This window comes from Festucalex cinctus, chromosome 2 (genome assembly GCF_051991245.1).
Source record: "Festucalex cinctus isolate MCC-2025b chromosome 2, RoL_Fcin_1.0, whole genome shotgun sequence".
NCBI classification, from domain to species: Eukaryota; Metazoa; Chordata; class Actinopteri; order Syngnathiformes; family Syngnathidae; genus Festucalex; species Festucalex cinctus.
Window position 1 is genome coordinate 22,281,033 of NC_135412.1, and position 21,498 is coordinate 22,302,530.

The following is a 21,498-nucleotide window of genomic DNA, read 5'->3' on the forward strand; positions in this document are numbered from 1 at the left end:
ACGCCGTTAAAAACGCGTTTAACTGACACCATTAATATATATGTATATGTATATGTATGTATATATATATATATATATATATATATATATATATATATATGTATGTGTATATGTGTGTGTCAAAGCCAAAAAAATAAAAAGGATTGAATTGCCTTATTTCTTTTTTTCTTTGACATTCCATTGTGACCTCATCATGAATGAAATCGGACAAACAAGATTTAGTTGTGTTGTTGATCGGGATGGAAACTCATGTTTACTTTCCTGTCTGTTTATTTAGGAGACACAGAGTAAAATTGTCAACATCGAGAGGCATCAGGATCGTCTGCGAGCCAAAGGACTCTTTTCCCAGGACGTCAAGGGGATGTGGGTGCTCCAAGTTTGTTTTTTCAGGCTTTGAGGAAACACGTCGCTATCAATCGAATCGAATCTAATCAAATCGACCTCTCATCAGCCCCCTCAGCACAAGCAGGTGGCTCCTGAAGGACGAGCTGGAGGAGTTGCTGCCCGAGACCCTTTCTGATCACGAGGTAAGCGATCCCACGCAAACAATTTGATGTTGGGCACTGGAGGGGAATTGGAATGGCAAAGTAGACATCACGGTCGATTAGTAGTTGCATTCACTTTTAAATTTAAATTTGACTGTGCTCATGGGGCGTTCAAAAACCAAGAACAAAACAGGACTTCACAAACGTTGAATTCAAGATAACGTCACCAAAATTCCACAAGATGGCATCAAAGCTCAACTTTTTTTTTAATTTATCTATCTTTTTTTTTTTAAATTTATTTTATTTTTTTTTAAATTGCTTTGGCCTCAGGGCGGCACGGTAGTCGAGTGGTTAGCACGTCCGCTTCCCAGTTCTGAGGTCTCCGGTTCGAGTCCAGGCTCGGACCTTCCTGGGTGGAGTTTGCATGTTCTCCCCGTGCCCGCGTGGGTCTTCTCCGGGTACTCCGGTCTCCTCCCACATTCCAAAGACATGCATGGTAGGTTAATTGGGCGCTCCGAATTGTCCCTAGGTGTGCTTGTGAGTGTGGATGGTTGTTCGTCTCTGTGTGCCCTGCGATTGGTTGGCAACCAGTCCAGGGTGTCCCCCGCCTACTGCCCAGAGCCAGCTGAGATAGGCGCCAGCAGCCCCCGCGACCCTTGTGAGGAATAAGCGGTCAAGAAAATGGATGGATGGATGCTTTGGCCTCAGTGGATGGTTGTTTTTTTCCCCAGCAAATGTGACACGTTTTCATTTCAAGACTTGTGGTGGGCAGTGGTATTTATATGAAAGCTAATGTGTTGACTTGTATCATTTTCAGTACACTCGCTTCCTCCAGCTAATGGAGCGGCTGCTGTCTCTGCCGTACTGCGCCATGGAGGACAAGTTTGTCCTGCGCTACCGCCAGCAACTCGAGGCTCCGTCCATGAAGCAGAAAATCTCGTGCCTGGAGAAGGATGAGAAGGGGCGGGCTTTTAGCACCTCTCAAGGTGCTAGATCGGGAATTCTTTTTATATTTTGTTGCTATAACGTTGTTACAGAAACGGATTTAGGGCCAGTTGAGAAAAAAAAGGTTGGGCAGGATTCTGACTTTAGAATTCTGAGATTAAAATCCGGAATCTGACTTTAAAGTGAGAATTCTGACTTTAAAGTGAGAATTCTGAGAATAAAGTGTGAATCCTGCCAAACCTTTTTTTTTTTTTTCTCTCCCTTCACTGGCCATAATCCTCTTCCGTACGTTGTCATGTGAAAACAAAAAGTGTGACCGTTGTTGCCCTTGTGCGTTCCCACTCAGGACGAAGAAAGTCATCAAATGCCTCGGTGGTTCTGAGAGATGGCGGCTCTGGAAGTGTCAACATTAATGGACAGAACTACCTCCAATACTTCTCTGTGCTACAAGACAGGTTGGCCTTATTTCGTATTTATTTTATTGAACCAATTTGTGCTCTCAGCACACGCTGTGTCTTTATCTGCTTGTTGTGAATTAATGACACAGTTGAGAGAGCGAGCGCGTCAGCGGCCGCGCACGCTCGCTCGCGTTCTGCTTTTGCCGAGTCAGGCCTTCGATGAAATATGTCGCGGCAAGCGGAATCGACCAACCACTTCACAAGGGATGCGACATTTGGGGAATTTTCAAACTGTCCAAATGAATTGATGTGAATTTATTGGTTTATGAATTCCAAAAGTCAGGAAATGTGACACCAGGACATGTCTTGACATTTGAAGCCTTTCCAACAGTTAAAGATGATGAAATTCATGGCGATGTCATTTTTTAAATAAAATATTAGGTGCTTTGCTGGTTAGTTTTGTAATGCGGAAGTAAAAGGCCCGATTCAGTAAAACCCCGTCTCTCCCCGTGTGATTGCCCCCCCGACGAGCCGACTGCAGTCTGCTGTTGGAGCTCCGCGTTTGAGCCCTCCTCTGAATGCGAGCCATCAATTCTTCAGTAAACATTTTGAAACAAAACTGCTCCTTGCCGCAAGAAATCGTGGAGGACCGGGAAGAAGCGAAAGGAAAGAAGAAGGAGCAAAAACAAACTACAAACCTGAGCTGGTTTGGAACCGGGGCCTTGCTGCTTACAGAGCGAGCACACTAACCACGCAAAAACTCAGACAGAGCGACGGATTGTGACGCATTTTTGACACTTAGCAATATTTCAAACAGATGATGTCAACTGCAGTCAAATACAGTGCTTCAAGAATATGGCATGCAATGTGAAAGTGCATACAGTATAAATATATACAGTATGTACATAAATTAACATTAACACATCCTAATAGTTTGAATTAATACAAATAATTTGAAGTTCTTTGGTCAGTTTTAATTTTGCTGATGTTTTCGAGTTTTGTCGAGGTACCGTTTCAGTACCGGTATTGAGCTATTTAATGCAGGTCTAGAAACCAAGTCAAAATTTTGGTATCGTGACACTCAGGTCAAAAGACGCCGCCACTCAGGTCATGTGTTTGTTGAGAAATTTGCATTTTAACATGGCTCAATTCTAAAAAAAAAAGTTGCTTTTTTTCACATTGCGGTCCCTTTAATTGTATTCTCTCCACCTCCGGTTGTTGTTGTGAAAAGAGAGCAGCTAATGTTCCCGCTCCAGTTCATGGGCATGCTGGGACGCTTTGACGTGGAGGGCAGTGTAAGCGGCGGTGGGCGCTCCAGCCAGGCGGGGGCGCTGCGACTCGCCATGTCGTGCGCCCTGTGCAGCTTTCTCACCGAGAGAGACGTGGAGGTCATGAGGCAAGGTGGGGGATGCCAGGCAGGTGCTTTTTGAATGTTATTCAAATTGCTGTCAAATGTTTTTCTTTTTTCTTTGTTTGCCAGCTGGTCTTCTCACTCCTGATCCCAGGGTGAGGGAGAGAAAGAAGCCAGGTCAGGAAGGTGCCAGGAAGAAATTCACCTGGAAGAAACGTTGAAGATCGGCACTCATCAAATGATGACCTCTTTTCATATGGAATGCAGATTGTCTCGGATTCAGATTTGCCATTGAATTATCACAACATGAGACATTTGCCACTCAGCTGCTTGTGTCCAGAAACCACTCAACAAGTCCTATTATATATTCTTTAGTATATGAATAAACCTCCATAACTTTATATCTTTTTTTTTTTTTTTTTTTAAAGCAATATTGGCCTTTTCACTTCATTACAGTTGTATTTCGACCCTTCCGACCGCCAGGGGTTGCTGCTGAAACCTGCACGGAATAATCACACACACATTTTTTTTATATTTTTTATTTTTTTTATAACATTGTCAGATTCTGCCAGTGGAAAAAAAAAAACGTTTTTGTTTTGTTTTTGTTTTTGTTTTTTTCTTAAAGAATCCGACCGGAAAATCCAGAAAAGTTTTTTTTTTATTTTTTATTTTTTATTTTTTATATATAAACACCGTCGGAACCTGACAGTGGGGAAAAAAACTTTTTTTCTCGTAAGAATCCGACGGGGGTGGGGTGTTGGGTTCGTTTTTTTTGTTTTTCGTTTTTACACCGTCGGAATCTGACAGTGGGAAAAAACTTTTTTTTTTTAGAATCCAGCAGTGTGTGTGTGTGTGTGTTATTTGTTTTTTTTGTTTATTTTTAATTAAGACCTTTTCTATCAGACCTCCATGCGGCACGCACAAGCCCTCCAACGGCGAGCAAACTCTGAAACAGTTGACAAATTTGCAATATGTAGTGCAACCACTAGATGGCAACAAAGGAACAAAAACTCAATTTTCATCTGGTGAGTCAAATTAGCTGTCATTTGTATCACGCTTCCGTATGGAAATGGGCCTCGAACAATGACAAAAAAACAAAACAAAACTTTTTTCTTTTACTGGCGAGAATTGGCTTCCATAACTTTGTGATCAAAGGTTATGCAGTCAAAATGATTTCTAAAAATAAAAGTCCCACATTTATCAACTAGAAATGATTAAGACAGTGGCAGGTGCGCTGATGAGGTGAAGCTTAAAGTGGGAGGAGCTAGGAGAAGAGCCAAAAAGTAGGACCGGCCGCCTCACGGACGGACGCTGAACTTGTCTCATTGTCGTCACGCGTGAAGCTCAGATGGAGGCTGCAGTTGAAGAGCTCGTGGTCGTGGAGCGCAAGAGGACCCTTGCGAACGGCGAGCTGCAGTTGAGGAGGCTGCGGGAGCTCGTCAACAAGCTGGAGCTCCAAAACGAACGGCCGCTTCCAAGTCTGGGTTGGGCTCACAACCCTTGCACGCCGCCATCGCGTCATCGGGGACCACCTGAGGACCGGCTCCGGTATTTCCAATTTCACGACCAATACGAAATGGACCAGGTGGAACTTTTGGACCTGGACGTGATTGGATTCTCTGATGATGAAACGTGGTGAGTGAGTGTCATGTTCTTTTGAAATTGAGTTCAAACATGATCACGTGCTTTACTAAGTTCGACCTGCTGATAGGCTACTTATAAGTTTGGGAGCTGACATCACGCCCATTAATCTAATTCCACTTTATTTATTTAGAAAATCATTTTACTGTATCTTTGTTCGTCTGTCTGTTCCAGCAACCTATAGGATGCTGTTTGTACATTTGTTTGCTGTTTAGATGTATATGAAATATTTAACAATTACATTCAATATATGTTATCACTTATCAATAGTGTATCTCAAACCGTCAATCTTATCACATTTTAGCGTTTTATCCACATCTATTGCGACCCCACCTCATTTCCTGTTCCTGTAAACAATTCATATCCTTACATTTCTACATCAACCCATGTCTCTGATAATGGCTATTACTTGGAATTTGTTTATTTTATTATTTTTACTCAAGCAATCTTTAATTTCTGAATATTTGTTTTTTATGGAGACTTCTGCTATTGAAATGTGTCGGTGAAAATGCATGATGGTCAATTTTATGTTTAAATTTAGTTGCTCATTGGTTAAGTACTCTCAAACAAGGTCATGATTATTCAAAAAAAATAGTTGACTGGATCTATAGGCTATTTTCTGGATCAAATGTTTTGTGTTCAATATAATCAAATGTTTTAACGTTGCTTTCATTCAGCATTGAGGTTGAATCTATCATGTAGTTATTTAGATTTAAGTATTAAATGTCGCTTTTGTAAATGTAATGCACTGGGGAAAAAAATAAAATAAAACGTTAAATGTTGCTTTTTTTATTTAATAAAAGCATGAACTTCATACACTTCACCACATTGTGACAAGCAGAACAATTAAAAATGTCATTGAGGAATTGAAAAATATGAGGATTTTCTCATGTCAAATCTGTGTGCAGGTTCTGCACAAGAGTGTGGCCCAAAAGATTGCTGCTATACATTCATATTTTGGAAAATGTTTTTGTGATCACACTCGTTTGTGCTCACCGGTTATGTGTCTTGTTTCTTTGACAGGTTGTACATGCCACTCAAGAAGAACTGTGAGAAGTTCTCTCTGACGCCCTTGCAATGGTGCCGGCACGTTCTGGAGGATCCCGAATGGAAGCCAGCGAGGCGCTCCATGGCCCTCCGACTTGAGTCAACAGGACTGTGTAGGCTTCATTTTGACACAATGGCCGTTGTGTTCAATCAGTGACAGGCGGTGCGGATGAGCTCACGGTGGTGGTCCGCTCCTTTTCAATGATGCGTCACATCATAGTCCGTTTTGACATACTTAGTTCTCCAAATAGCGCCAATATTAAAATACACTCGTGCAGTAGGCCCATCAAAAGCAAGAGTCAAGTCAATGTGATGTTATTGTAAACTTGTTGCATTCAAATAAATATAAATTGATTCCATTAAAAGGTATTGCACAAAAGTTAAATGTAACTTAAAAGCATTTGCTTTGTAATGATGAAATGCAAATGTATTGAACAGAAGTTCAAGCAGCACAACAGCCATTAATCATTTTCCAGTATTGGGTTAGGCATTGTGTACAAAGAATAAAAGTGCAAATATCTCTTCCATGAATTTTATTTTAAAACGATTTAAAGTATCAAATTTCGAACCACCGTGAGAGATGTCATGTTCCGGGTCATGTGTAACCAGAAAGCCGTCTTCGTTCATTTCAATGGGAATTTACTGATGTAATGTGCAAGAAAAAGATGTCTTGGATCCCAAATACTGTTCAGAATCAAATCCTCAACACATCCAGTGTTATGTCATTCTGTGTAGGGGGGTGGCAGCTCCTAATGTGGGCTAAAGCGCGCTTAGAACACGACATGTAGCTTAGCCTAGCAGAGAAAACCGGATGTTTACTGTCCACTTGGACTTGCTGGTGGATGGATGTGCCAGTTTTTAGTTTTTAGTTGGAAACAAATCTTTCGCGAGTCCTCCGTGGCTGTACTGCTTTTGAAGAAGTGCTTCTGTGTTGTAAGGCGTAATTCCACCCTTGATGGCCACCGTGGCACGCCATTGTTCCTCGTGAGTCTCTTTGTCATTTATTCAATGTGTATTTTATGCACGCGATACGTCACCATGATCACGTGACTGTCTGATACAGTACTTAATGTAAAAATATTTATAGAAAGTGCTATAAAATCATAATCGCTCAACATGAATTGGCAATTTTTTCCAGGGACGAGTTGAAATTCTCCATTTTACAGAATAGCTGTTAAGTTTTTCACAAGTCTTGTGTTCCTTTTTAAACACAACGGAACTGAGGCAATGATTTTATGTGTACCACTAGAGGTCGCTTTCACACTTTGAAGATGATTCTTTCTCTTCTTTGAGATGATTTGTCACCATTTGTTGAAGATATGTTTTCAGCTTCCTGCTGGTTTCGACAACTGTCCGGCCCCCGGACCGCTTCCACGCCGTCGCCTCCGAGCAAACTTGCTGTCATGTCCCCCATCGGCACAACTCGTTCACCTGAGACACGCGGTACTCACACACACACACCACCACCACCAAAAGTGAACAACTTGAATTTCCTAAGCTTGCGTTCTTAAAAAAAAAAAATAAAAAAAATAAAATAAAATAAAAAATTCATCTTCTCGTAGCATCCTCACAATCTCACGCTGACAGCCGCAGTGGGAGGGCAAGGACTCCCACCTTCATCCCCCATTTGACACCAGGTAAGCCTGCCTTTTTTAAATTTGATTATTTTTATTTTTTATTTTTATTTTTCTCCCCCGCCACAGCCCGAGAGAGCAGCAAGCTTCTCACCGCAAATATCGGCTGCATTGCTCCTTAATTCTCATCCACAGTCTTAATGAGGGAGCTATAGTTTTATTTATTTTTTTTAATTTTTTATTTATTTATTTATTTATTTTTTAGAATATAGCTAAGTTTTATCATTATTCTACTTAGAATTGTGGGTAATTTAGCTTTTTTTTTTTTTTTTTTTTTTTTTTTTTTTTTTTTTCCCCCTCCCCAACATGTCCCTGGTTGATCTCATATACTCTGCTGCCACCTGCTGGCCTACAATTTCTTCAACCGTTGTTTGCAGTTGAGGCTGCAACCAAGCCTTCTGTGTGCTCTAAAATACACACACACACAAAAAAAATCGTATAAATACATCTTTGGGACACTTAAAACATTTGAAATAGAACCTATTTATCCTTTTTTTTTGGGAGCAAATAAGTTCATTGGCTACCAAAAAAAGTGTGATCTTTCAGACTGTATCTGAAACTTGTGACACGACAAGCAGTTTTAGCATTACTCAATTTATGTAGCTAGCAGTGATAAAAGTACCTAAGTAGAAGTTTCCGTCTGCACTTTTGTAAAATAAATCAATAAAAAAAGACTTTGGTTAGGTAGGTATGTTTGGCTGTTAGAAAAGAGAAGTGGACACACTATCAGAGCAGATGCAGAAGAGTGAAAACTTGACTTCAAGACGATAATTAAATATTCTTTTTATAAACGCGCCGTGATGGTTTTCCAGGCAGCAAACACCGGCGCTGTAGCCCTCGGCCACCGTTGGACTATGACGTCATCTCTCCTGGCTTGGACGAGGACGATTTGAGCCCTCCTAGCTACAAACTGCAAGATTTGACTGATGTGCAAGTGATGGCCCGGCTGCAGGAGGACAGTAAGGCCAAAGTCAACCTTTTTATTTTATTTTATTTTATTTTTTATCTTTCTTTTTTGGTTGATGTCTAATCGTTATCAATGCCCCGTCTCCACTAACTGTAGACCTCAGAGCTCATCGCTACTTTAGCTTCATTAACCCTGCCAGGTGATTGTGTGAATGTGTGTGCGCGAATCAGAGGTGGGAACTCGCGTCACCTGACTTAACTTGAGTCCTACTTAAAGTCGGCAATTTTCACACGTCTTTCTTTATTTTTGCCACAGTAACTTGGGACTTGCTTGACATTTGTAACTTGCACTTGTCGTACAAAGTTTGGGGAATTCGGCTTCAGGAGAAGTCTAAAATGGACTGTGACTTTGACAGGTCAACCTAACTGATGTTTATCATTTTGAATGCGTTAGCGCCAAGGTTATTTTAGTTAACTAAAACTAACGAAATAACTCAAACTAAAATTGACATTTCCGTTAAAATAAAATAAAATGAAAGTGTTTTTAAAAGAAAAAGGAAAACTAACTGAAAATATGAAAACATTTGTAAACAAATGTCCCTGTATTATAAGAGACACATCCATAGTACATAAATATGCATCCACATTTTGTGTTTTTATGTCCAGTTTTTCTTTATGGGAGGCATTTGGCACATTTATTTATGGGGGGGGGGGGAGCCATATTAAAAGTATTGATTCTAGGTTTTATGAATGTATATTGGACTATGAAAAGGAATATGGTTATTTTCGACCCAGCCCTACTTACTTGTGACTTGCACGTGTGACTTGCTCCCACCTGTGGTTGCGCATGTGCGTGCGCTTTTGCGGTGTGTCACGCCATTTCCTCATGAGCGGCTTGCGCAGAACTCAGGCAGGATTCCGCCAGCGCTTCATCCGAGCGTCGTCCCCCCCGCCGCCGGAGCGTCGCCGCCTTCCCGCTCAGCGCTCGCCCCGACCCGCAGCAGGAAGACGAAGCGGGCGGCGAAGACCGCGCCCCTGCGCCGGAGCGCAGCCTCTGCCCGCAAAGTGGCAGCTTCCCATCCGCGCGTCCGTCCGCCCCGCCTCGCCCCTCCGAAGGCCGCTTGCGAGCGCCTTGCCCACCAGGAGCAGGTGAGCCGCTCGCTCTTTCGGCCCTGTCACTTCATAATGACATCGTAATTAGTGTTCATTTCGTCAACGGAAACTAAACAAAAATCATTTTGTTAACACACATTTTTCACCGGACAAAAACTAGACTAGATTGGACTAAAACCCTCATTCATAGACAATAAGTGGGACTAAATCAGTCTACACTTTCATCGACTAATGAAAACGAGACAGACTTCATAGAAACTGGACTAAAATTGATGGACATTTTAGTTCATGAACAAAAACGAGACGAAAATGACATGATTTTGTCAAATCTTGTCTGCTAATCTGTCACATCTGTGACAGTCATGTGACACAACCCCTTTCAAATATGCAGCTAGCGAGTGCAACATGCACAAACACATGGGACAGACAGGAGGTTCATTTTTTTATTTTAAAGTTAAAAACAAAATTAAAGTAAATTACAACATGAACCCAACAGCTACAACGATCCAACAATAATGGTAATCTGACAAATGCTGGCCAATTTACTAGCTTAGCATGGAGCCATAGTATCTGCTTGTTGATATACTGTAATTGTGTGTCAAGTTGTTTTTCATTGAAAAGATAAGAGAACATTGTATGTGAAATCGTTTTTAGGTCATCATAATCTGCTGAAAAAAACATACAGGGGTTAAATGATTGCCCTAACTAAAACTCGACTAAAATGTTGACAGTTTTTGTTGACTAAAACTTAGACGAATGAAAATGACGTTTTCTTGGATTCAAAGACTAAAACGCTAGATTTATAGTCAACCAACTACAAACAGGATGAGGTTGACTAACAATGATATAAACTAACAAGCGTGATTGAAACTGGAATAAAACTGAGATGAAATTTTCAAAATGGTGGATCAAATGAACACTAATGGTAAGCCTCTTGAAGTGCGCAAAGTGTTTTTGATCCCACTTTGATGGGATTACATTCACAAGTGCGGTGAGCTGTTAGAGGAGCTTTAACCTTCGCTTGCCGTTCTTGTAAAATGTTTTCTGTGACCTTCAGATGTAACAGCATGAAAGCAAATGAGCTCATCGTCATCAAGTTTTGGATGAGAGATGTTGGTCGTTTTTGTGTCTTCCAGATAAGACGCGGACAAGTTTGCCCAACCTCGTCCGAGCTCACAGTCTTCCCATCGCGTCTTTACTTGCTAACTGCCACAGCTTTGACTCGCCAGGCTGCTGCTGCTGCTCCTGCCGTTTGACTCGCCTGCATTCCTCCAGTGAGTTTGCAGCTCAGCTGACATTTTCATCAAATTCTCAACATTTCCTTCGTACTTGTAGGTGTTATACATATTATGCGTGCTTGCTATACACTCTATATTGGTCCATCCATCCATTTTCTTAACCGCTTGCTCCTCACAAGGGTCACTGGGGTGCTGGAGCCTATCCCAGCTGGCTTCGGGCAGTAGGCGGGGTACACCCTGAACCGGTTGCAGCCAATCGCAGACTCGATATTGGTTGAAACATAAACACATCACAAGTTGAAGTTTAAAAAAGGAGAAAAGAAAACAAATCATCAATAGTATCATAATTGACATGTTCAAAAAGGACTCGGAAGAAGTACAAAAACGTATCTAGTCCTACTCCCTAATACTTATATCATGATAATATACTACTAACAAACAGAAAAAGGAAACGATAGAAAATAAACAGAACATGTTTATCATAAGTGCACAGATATATTGGTATGAGTTGTAAGTCGTTATCATTACATATACACAAAGAAGAGAGAACCAAAGTAAAGCCCGACATATACAATACAATACATTTCAAAAATGAAATGTTGATATCAGTGGTTCTTAAGCTGGGTTCAATGGAACAGTCAGTCTTATTCTTATTAATGTTATTTTGTTGTATTCTTTTAATACTATGTTGGGCAAAAAATAAATAAATTTAAAGTGGTCGGATGAACATGTGCAATATGAATTGACATGTATAACGGAAGGTATGGCGTTCCACAGGTTTCGATTATGGGGTCTCTGCTGTTTTCATTCCATCTGTTGTGACAGTTCAGGCTGTTTGAAAGCGCTATGTAAATAAACTTGAGTTGAGTTGAGTTGCTGCCCCTGGGTTCCATCTTAAGAAAACAGAAGTGGCTGTTTTCAAAGTGCACTTGATTTGAATGATGGGCGTCTTAACTGCATGATGAACAATTGTGTAGCACAGCACAACTAAAGAATAAGCTGCATTGTCAAATATGACTTAAGATATTAGAAGTGTGAATATTTCTGATGTGATGAAGTATCTATCGCAGTGGCCTCACTTATCCTGCGGCGCAGTCAAGTCCAGAGTACGTGGAGCTTATCGTCATCGTCACGGCAACCACCGAAGGCCGCCGCCTACGTCTGTGCACGTTCCTCACGATCGCCGGGCAGTCGGATCCCGATGCTCGGTAAATGCTCCTCCCCCTGTGTATGGAGTCCAACCCTGCCTGGCTCATGGCCCGCCTACTTCAATGATCTCACAAGCCCCACCCCCAGCTGTAAGGTAGCCCAGCCGGGGCACAGGTATGGAAATGCTGTGCGCTTGTTTTCCGTGTGACTTTGGAGATGTTCCTTCCTTGTCACCGCAGTTTCGTCCTGCTTTTGGTTTGACGACGCCTCCAAAGGGATTGTCGCGACCCCGCCTATAGCTAAGGCTAACCCGCCTTTTTTTAAATTGTATGTTGCCATCAAGTATTGATTTGAATCTAATTTCTGTCTGTGCCTGTAGGGGGAGTTGTCACTGCTGCTTCGGTGCAACAAACACTCGTACAGTACTTGAACTATTTACAAGTTGAAGTGTCATTAATTTCTCCCCATTTGGCAACATATGCCATTCATGCTGCTAAAATCACATGTCAATGAGGGCACTTTTTTATATTTAAGATATCAATGTGTTGTTCACTTAATTGAATGATTAATGGTGCTAGTTTATTTAACTGGTGTTGGAATATATTTTTCAATGGTATTATAAATTTACAATGGTATGTATTGGAGACAAATGACACACACAAATAACTTCATCTGTTCACATAAAAGAAGAATTCAGATATTGTTCTGATTTGGTTTTCACCCCAAATGTCACATTTAATGCATAAAGTAGCACACTTTGTTTTCTAGTTGAATAGTGGTGGCACATTTGATGATTTCATGCTGAAATAAATGAGTGAATACTTTTTAATAAAAGACACTGATCACAATTCCTGACTTCATATTTTTAATGGTGAAATTTATATGAATCTCAAACGTATTTATTTGTATCGAGCCCTGCAGCAAAAAAATAAAAAATAAAAATAAAAAAAATCCCTAAATACACAAAAAGGGAAATGTTTTGTCATTCTTGTATATAAGTCTGTGTGCTGAGGCTGTTCTGGGCCGTGACTTTTACAGATACAAATTTACACTTCACAATTTAATAAACAATACACATTTATTTTTTCTCCAGGTACATTTTTTTTTTTAACTAAGTTACTTTTGCACCATGTTATATATATATAGTGTGTAAAATATGTTCCCTATTTTTCTTGCAAGCTTTATTTTTTTTTGTTTTTTAATGTCACAACTATTAAAACGTAATGGAGGGGTATATGATGTTCATAATTTGACGAACAATTATGATAGTAAGTTTCTACGTGTCGAAAATGGAATAAAACGAAAAATGTAATTAAAATTTTTTATTTTTTTTTTTAAACCCTGCTCTGTCGTTCTCGTTCCACAAAGAGCAGCACAGTACCCAAACAACGTTAACTTTGACCGACAGAGGGCAATAGAAATAAAGGATGCGCCCACTACACACTACATATATCATAGAAGAAGAACGGGTGACGTAGTTTTCACGTGACCGTAGTTCCGTATGTAAACATTACAAAACCCAACGATGGCGCTTTCCTGAAAATGGGTAACATTTTACAAATAACATGGGTGACAAAGTACACGGAAACCGGGATTGGATGTCACATTTACCCGATGAGCTGCTTGATGTCAATCTATGGAACTTGGCCATCCCTGGTAAACATAAACCGTTCAAAAACTGTATTTTTTTCTATTGTTTATGATGGAATCGAATGAATGAAATTATCTTCATAACTTTAGCATGCATGCATTTGTCTTCATCATCGTCACCCATCTCTTTTTGTCCATTTGTGTTCCAGGGAGCCATGACAGCATGTCTTTCTGTTTGGACTTGTCATCTCCCGTCGTGGAATCCGAGTCGTGGCTCCTCAAAGCGATGGACAGACTCGCTCCTTCTTTGATACGGCCCTGCGTTTTCCGATGGGCCACCACGCAGGTACCTCGCTGTTAGGCGAGGGAAAGTTTGGCTTGACGCTACTCGACGGTTCACTTCTGCCTTCTATGCTAGGGAGCGTCTATAAATTTCATTCTCCAGGGTGGCGTATCATCAAATCACCATAAAGATATTATATATATATATACTGATGTAGTAACTGGCAATGATAAGGTACTACCTACTGCAGCTCCAATATTTATTATATCTCTCATTTTGCACAATTTGGAGACATTTAAGGGACAAAAATGACCATAAATGTTCAGAAATATTCACCAAAAATCAATAAAAACACATTTTCTCATTTTGATTGCTGTAGTAGCTTGCAATGGTAAAGAACTAACTACTACAGCTCAAAATTTTATCACACCTCTCATTATGGACAAGTTGGGGACATCCAGGTGACAAAAATGTTCAGAAATATTCACCAAAAATCAACAAAAACACATTTTATCATTCTGATTGCTGTAGTAGCTTGCAATAGTATACAACTCACTACTACAGCAATCAGAATGAGAAAATGTGTTTTTATTGATTTTAGGTGAATATTTCTGAACATTTATGGTCATTTTTGTACCTTAAATGTCCCCAACTTGTCCATAATGAGAAGTATGATAAAAAATTTGAGCTGTAGTAGTTAGTTGAATATAATTGCAAGCTACTACAGCAATCAGAATGAGAAAATTTGTTTTTATTGATTTTAGGGGAATATTTCTGAACATTGTTGTCCCTTAAATATCCCCAGATTGTCCAAAATGAGAGATGTGATAAATATTGGAGCTCTAGTAGGTAGTTCCTTATCATTGCCAGCTACTACAGCAGTACAAATTGAAAAATATATCTAACCTTTATGGTGATTTCATTTGACAATACGTCACCCTGGCGAATGAAATTTATAGACGCTCCCTAACATGGACGCTAGGAGTGAATATCAAATACTGAACGTCAAGCCAACTTTCCCTGCTAGCTGTTACTATGATGAATGATTCATACTGTATTTGAATATCAGTTAGTGGTAAATATTTGGTCTCGAGCTAGATCCTGAAAAACCTGGTTTTAGCTGAACAGACTTTTGATCCATGAATCGACTCACGTGTTTATTGATGTGTGACATGGGCAGTGGATATTGTATGTTAATTATTGCCTTCTTCGTGCCCTGCCGCGCAGCAAGCTGTCTTGAGTCATCAGTGTGACCTTGGCATTCGCTTTTTGGACCTGCGGATTGCCAGGAAGCCAAAAGAGGAGAGCAAATTATTCTTTGCTCACGGGATCTACACTTGGATCACTGTCAAGGTACTGTACGTTCAGAGCCAAATTAAACAAATACATAAAAAACATTAAAAAAAAAAAATCGCGTTACAGGTTACAACTGTACATTTACATTAGTTATCATTTAAAACGTCCAACTCAAACGGCATCAAACAGGTATTTGCATGTGTGTGTGTCAGTAGGAGGCGCTGGATGAACTGTCCGCCTGGCTGGATGCACATCCCAAAGAGGTCGTTATCGTTTGCTGCTCACATTTCGCTTGCTTGACCCCAAGTGACCACATGCGGCTGGTGGATGACATCCTATCACTGTTTGGAACAAAACTCTGCCCCGCGCAGGTCATCTGCTCATTTACACATCATTTGTGTACACCTCACTTCCTTACAAATAAATAAATAGATAAATAACTGTGGTAAATGCAGTGGAATGCAACTTTACAAGAATACTGTGGATTTTAGTCTGATAATTGGTCAAGTGATGCATGTTTAACGCATTCAAACCCAAAAACGTATAAATATGTTTTGTTTTTTGTTTTTTAATACTTTGTCCTTCGCACCCAAAAATGTATTTATATGATTTGGGGTTTGAATGAGTCATCATGAGTTCAACTTTTTTCCTGAAATTATTTATTTATGCTTTGATGTAGCTTCCATTGCTTTAAGCAGGTCACAGCAATTGTTTTATTTAAACAAAACAAAACAAAACAAAACCGTTCAGCAGGTGACAGTAGAGTATAAGAGATCAACCAGGGCCATATTGCAGCAAGCTCTTTTCGTCAGTGTTTTCAACAGTTTTGTGAATAATGATGAAACTTAGCTATATGCGAATGCTAATTGCTGCAAAACGGAAACACATGGAAACACACCTTTTCATCCTGATAAAGGAAGAGACTCTAATGTTTATTTTGGTAGGTAACTTCCATGTTTTATAGCAATAGAACACAATATTCTGTGGACCTTGCGAAATCTGTCAAAATCCAGTAAAACAGCCGAGAGCGAAGGGGGTTGCTTCAGTCAAAATGGCGGCCAGTGAATGAGTTAAATGCATTTTTTGAAACCCACAAAATTCTTCACAAAACATTACTGAACCTCCAATATGAAAAAAAACAAACCTGCATGGAAAACCTAAATCTCTTGTCATTTACTGCATTAGATTTGAGTGAAATTGGTTTCATTCTAGACTGAACACTTGGAAGTGTTTTTGTCTTATGTATTTCCTACTAGAGTGTAACACCTTTTTAATTTTTTATTTATTTATTTTTTTGACAATGGAGCAATTAACATAATGGTTTTACTTTCCGGAAGGGGTGATAATTTTTTTTACAACAATGCGATTTTGGTGGGGATACTCTCTGCTTAATAGGGATGTAACGATATACAAACATCACGATACGATATTATCACAATATGAAGGTCACGATACGATGATTATCATGATATTGTGGGGGTGTTGGCGATATTTAAAAAAGATCACAATATTGTAAAAAAGAGAGCTCATATTAAAAAAAAAAAACATTGTGCTTTTGTAAATTACATAAATATTGCATATAAAAATATACAAATATAATGTATATTGAGGCACTTGCTTGCTAATGCGCGCACACACATTGAACTCCTCCACGTATCGATTCTCTTCAAATGCATATTACGTTCCCTGTCATCTGAGCATTAACGTGGATTTGAAGCAGAAGGGCCAAAACATGTCTTGTGAAAATTAAACTTAAAAACTAGCCAGCAAAGGGTGCTAGAAATGCACAAATGGAAATCAACCTGACTTTTTCTGTACGGATGTGTTTCTTTTAATATCGTGACATGACAACGATATATTGTGGCCGTTTTAATATCACGATATCATGATATTGCCGTTATCGTTACATCCCTACTGCTTAACATTGTGATTGACATTTTAGCTGGCCTGGAAGCTTCCTCTGCAGGCTGTAGTTAATTCAAATGGGCAATCATAAGAAGATAAAAATGGTGATACTGAGAATAACATACACTGAAGAATGGGGATTGATATTTACTTGGCAAAAATCTAGTAAAGTTTTTTTTTTTTTTTTTTTTTTTTTGAGTGCATCAACCTTTACTCAGCTTTTTCAAGTAAATATCACGAGTGCATGGTTAAAAAATGCATGATGGTTAAAAAATACAAACAAATGGAAATCTTATACCAATGCTAATCAATGTAAGTTAAAGTGCATTAAACGAAGCAAAATCAACATCGATTTTTAAAATAGTCATTTGTCTGAATGTGCCCCCCCCCCAAAAAAAAGATGGACTTGTAGTCTAATTGACACGGGCCCAAAGGTTAATTAAAATTTTTGAAAATGCTGAAATTGTGGTCTTCTTCGTGCAGGATTGTCCCACTTTGCGATCATGTTGGTCCAAGCGTCAACAGGTGATTGTTTCCTATGACGACCAGGAGATGATCCAGCGTCATCCTCAATTGTGGACTGAAATACCATATTGGTATGAAAATGCACAATTATATGTACAGTACATATCAACCCTCCCACTAACATGTACTTTCAAAGTTTATATAAACTTATGAGCCCAATTAAAGGCTAAAAGGTCACTTAAAGGGATAGCAACATGAAAAAAATCAACTTTTTGGAGATTTTAGCCGTGTTCAAATGCTAATTGTTCACCAAAAACATGAGAGAAATGGTGTTTTCCTCCATTCAACCCTCTATGAGAAATTCTCGGTCATTGTGCTCTCCAAGCACCAGCCCCTCCCAACCTGAGAAAACGAGCCATTGGCACTCTTATGACGTCATAAGGTGCGGGCCCACTACCGCAACACCTCTGCAGACTAAACGCACGCCCACTTTCTCTGAGACCTCCATGCGATAGTGACAAAAGTAGCCGTTATCAGTAAACATTCTGTCCAAATGAATTCAAAGTAATCAATTAACATTCACATTTGCAATGCCAGTTGGCTGTCTTAAAATCCATTCTGGCTGACATTTGTGTAAACTGCAAGTCAAACTTTTGCAGTGTTGAATCTAACTGAACGAGTAGTATAGTGATTACTGCGTTCACTCTGTAAGTAGCAAGTACCTGGTTCGAAACCAGCTCAGGTTTATTTGTTTTGTGTTTTTCCTTCTTTCCTCTCTCTCTCTTCCCTCTCCACCCGCGTTTTCTTTCAAATATTAATTGAAGAATTGATAGCTTGCATTCAGAGGCGTGCTCAAACCCAGACCTCCAACAGCAGACTGCAGTTGGCTCGCCGGGGGCGTGACAATCACGTGGAGGAGAGGCGGGGTTTCACTTCCGCTTTAGAAAACTAACCAGCAAAACACCTCATATTTCATCAAAAATAATATCGCCATGTAGGCCTTTGCAAGTAATTGAAATGTAATAACAATTTCAATTATTACACTTCACAATTACCAAATCAGCATTATCATAAAATATATATATATATATATATATATATATATATATATATATATATATATATATATATATATATATATATTATTATTATTAATGCTAATTTTACATTTTAATTTTAATTAATTTAAAATTAAATGAAAACCCCATGAGTTGTTTAAATTTATACATTATACATTCTTTAAAAAAAATGTTTTAATAACTAATTTATAAAATTTTGTTTACCCATAAGGAACTTGCATAATTATAGTGTTTCAAAGAATTTTTTTTTTGTCTTAAGATTTTTTTATTTGTTTTTTGTTTTTTTACGTTTAGACATTTTCTTTTCGACCAAAAATAGATAAATAAACTATCGGTCTACTGCACAGTGCACAAGCTGCAATCCAACTTCAATTTTTTTTTTTTTTTTTTGCCTAAATAAATAAATAAATAAATAACTTCTGTTTGGTCCAAAAGGAACTTACATAATTATAGTGTTTCTATTTTATTTTTTTTAATTGGTCTTAATATTTTTAAATGCTTAAACATTTTCTTGTTTGTACCTAAAAATTGGTTCGAGAGGGTTCGAGAGATATGGCCACACAAATGCCCCCCCCCCCCCCCCCCCCAAAAAAAAAGAAAATAAAGCATGCTGTAAATAATCTGCGAAACAGCGAAGCCGCAAAAGATGAACCCGCGATAAACGAGGGAAAACTGTACTGATAATGTTGTTGTTGTTTTTTTCTGTAGGTATGCCGACAGCCCTGATCCAAAGAAGGTGATTTCCTACTTGGAGGCCCAGAAGCAAAAAGGAAGACCAAGTAATTTGGGATCGATTCATGAAAAAGCAAAACGCATCTCATGTTGACCGTCATGCCACATGACTCTTCCTTGGTCTTTTGCAGCCGGTTTTTACGTGAGTGGCCTGAACCTGACTGAAAATGTTAGTTTTGTCCTCCTCCATCCCTTCCAAAACATGAAGAGCATCACCAGCAAGGCGCTTGCCGTGCTGCTCGGTTGGGCGGGAGAACAACGAGCGGGACCTCAGCCGGGCTGCGTCAACATCGTCTGCTGCGACTTTGTTGACGCCGCCCACTTCTGCGATTGCGTCATTGGACTCAACTACAAAAAAAAAAAAAAATCAGCACTTGTCAAGTGTGATCAGCATCCACTCAAGTTTGAATGTGATTGATTGATGGCTTTTCGTGACCACCATGTATTTGGACACCAGAAATTTTCTATTTTTAGCATTTCTTTATTGAAAATTTGCTGGCTGCTGACACATTGCACTGGATACAAAATTATGCCATATTACAGCCTAATTTTTTTTTACACTTTTTAGAGCTGACAGATTTTTGAATTGAAATCATTCCAATAATTAGCCCACGGACAGCATGGAATGGAACGATTAACAAAATTGCACTTTTACTCATTAAGAATGAAAGCAGAAGAATGTTCAACTTTGCACGATACTTGTTTCTTCTAACTAAATATTCTATATTTTGTTTAAAATTAATATATTATGTTCAGTGTAAAAAAACATGTTTTTATTTACCCAAATCTTACAAAAAAAATAAAAAATTAGAACTGTAATTTCAATGAGCCAGCACTGATTTTTGGTCAATATGTCATATGACCTGGAAGCTATTGAAAATGCTAATATGTACACGGGGAAAAAATGTTAAAAATAAGGTAAAATGAAAAAAAAAAAACAAGAGGTGTGCGTCATCCTGCTGACATGCCACTATAATGCAGCACTGATTTGGGGTCAATAGGTCACGAGCTATTCAGCTAAAATGCTAATATTTACAGGATATTTTTATTTATTTTATTTTTTTCATTTTATTTCTCTACTTATTTTTTTTAAATATATTTTTTTCCAGTAAATACTACTATTGCTCAATAGCTTCCAGGTCATGTGACCCCCAGATCAAGGCTGGCTCAGAGTGTGTGGCATGTTGGATGGATGACATACACCGCTTAGTTTTCGTTTTAGTTTGCCACTTATTGTTTTTTTTTTTCCTGCATTTATTATCATTTTAGCCCAATAGCTTCCAGGTCATGTGACCTATTGACCCCTAATCAGTGCTGCATCATAGTGGCATGTCTAATAGATCATGCACACTTCTTATTTTTTCTTTTTAAATGTCCACTTATTTTGAATATTTTTTCCCCCCTGTATTTATTATCAATTTATCTCAATAGCTGCCAGGTCATTGACCCCAATTCAGTGCTGCATCGGAGTGGCATGTTGCATGGATGATGCACATCTATTTTTTTCATTTTAGCTCACTACTTTTTTTAAAAAAAAATAATTATTTGTATTTTTTTTTACCCCACAAGAGTGCAAACACAGTGAAACGTGAATCGGTGCTATATTATACTGAAACATCCTTTGTCTTTCAATAAAAAGAAAATATTTTAACCGGTGATTATTTTTATTTTGAAAACCGGATGTCATTGTCCACGCCGGCGTCCCTTTGCGCAAAAGACCGAAAGGACGATCCTCGAAACGGGTTCGTCCTTGAAATGAAGAGCAGCCGCTTGACTCCGTTAACAGAAGAGGCGGCGCCGGCTCGCTTCACCGCAGGCATCAACTTGCATGTCGTTCATCTTAGCACGCTATTTTTAAACCGGTGTCGGTGTCAGACGTTATCGGGCTTCCAGATTGTAACGGGGTCGCTTGCAGATGACGTCACGGTACAGGATTGGCTGGAAATTGTCCGTTTACAATTGTTCAAAATAACATTTATGGACTAAAATTGTAAAAACGTAAACAAACCTAAAAATACAAAAGCATGATACTTTGAGAGTGAACGAAAAAAAAAAGATTGAAGCGCCTTGGCGCTTGCCGGTGACGTCAATACAACAGCGCTAACGAAGTTAGCGTCGGTTTGCTTTATATAAATGACAATATTTGTCACATCTGAGACAATTGTGTATTTATCATTGAGTCAATTTATTTTATTTATTCAATATATTTGGCGTTTATATAGAACGCCAATAAGGTTTATT

General features: G+C 39.1%; 3 protein-coding genes across 4 annotated transcripts in view; all 3 read left to right on the forward strand.

The window, feature by feature from the left end:
- Nucleotides 1–3,580, forward strand: part of mrps9 (mitochondrial ribosomal protein S9) — a 10,013-nt gene extending 6,433 nt beyond the window's left edge. The window contains exons 6-11 of one of the 2 annotated variants that reach the window (XM_077513745.1): nt 278–363; nt 452–527; nt 1,303–1,471; nt 1,777–1,885; nt 3,060–3,229; nt 3,309–3,580. In XM_077513745.1, coding sequence (XP_077369871.1) covers nt 278–363; nt 452–527; nt 1,303–1,471; nt 1,777–1,885; nt 3,060–3,229; nt 3,309–3,400 — 702 coding nt within the window. In that variant the 3' untranslated portion in view covers nt 3,401–3,580. The remainder of the gene's footprint in view (nt 1–277; nt 364–451; nt 528–1,302; nt 1,472–1,776; nt 1,886–3,059; nt 3,230–3,308) is intronic. The other variant, XM_077513746.1, reaches the window with a different exon arrangement.
- Nucleotides 3,581–3,863: 283 nt separating this feature from the next.
- Nucleotides 3,864–12,755, forward strand: LOC144014161 (SLAIN motif-containing protein 1-like). The gene is made up of 8 exons (XM_077513744.1): nt 3,864–4,814; nt 5,844–5,980; nt 7,197–7,310; nt 7,430–7,504; nt 8,314–8,460; nt 9,311–9,556; nt 10,657–10,794; nt 11,829–12,755. Exons 1-8 carry the CDS (start codon nt 4,528–4,530, stop codon nt 12,113–12,115), a joined length of 1,431 nt encoding a protein of 476 aa, XP_077369870.1. The 5' UTR covers nt 3,864–4,527; the 3' UTR covers nt 12,116–12,755.
- Nucleotides 12,756–13,376: 621 nt separating this feature from the next.
- Nucleotides 13,377–20,908, forward strand: LOC144014164 (PI-PLC X domain-containing protein 1-like). The gene is made up of 7 exons (XM_077513751.1): nt 13,377–13,563; nt 13,707–13,843; nt 15,008–15,133; nt 15,292–15,447; nt 17,465–17,577; nt 19,234–19,304; nt 19,389–20,908. The coding sequence occupies exons 1-7, from the start codon at nt 13,473–13,475 to the stop codon at nt 19,673–19,675; spliced, it is 981 nt and encodes a 326-aa protein (XP_077369877.1). The 5' UTR covers nt 13,377–13,472; the 3' UTR covers nt 19,676–20,908.
- The last annotated feature ends 590 nt before the right edge of the window (nt 20,909–21,498 follow it).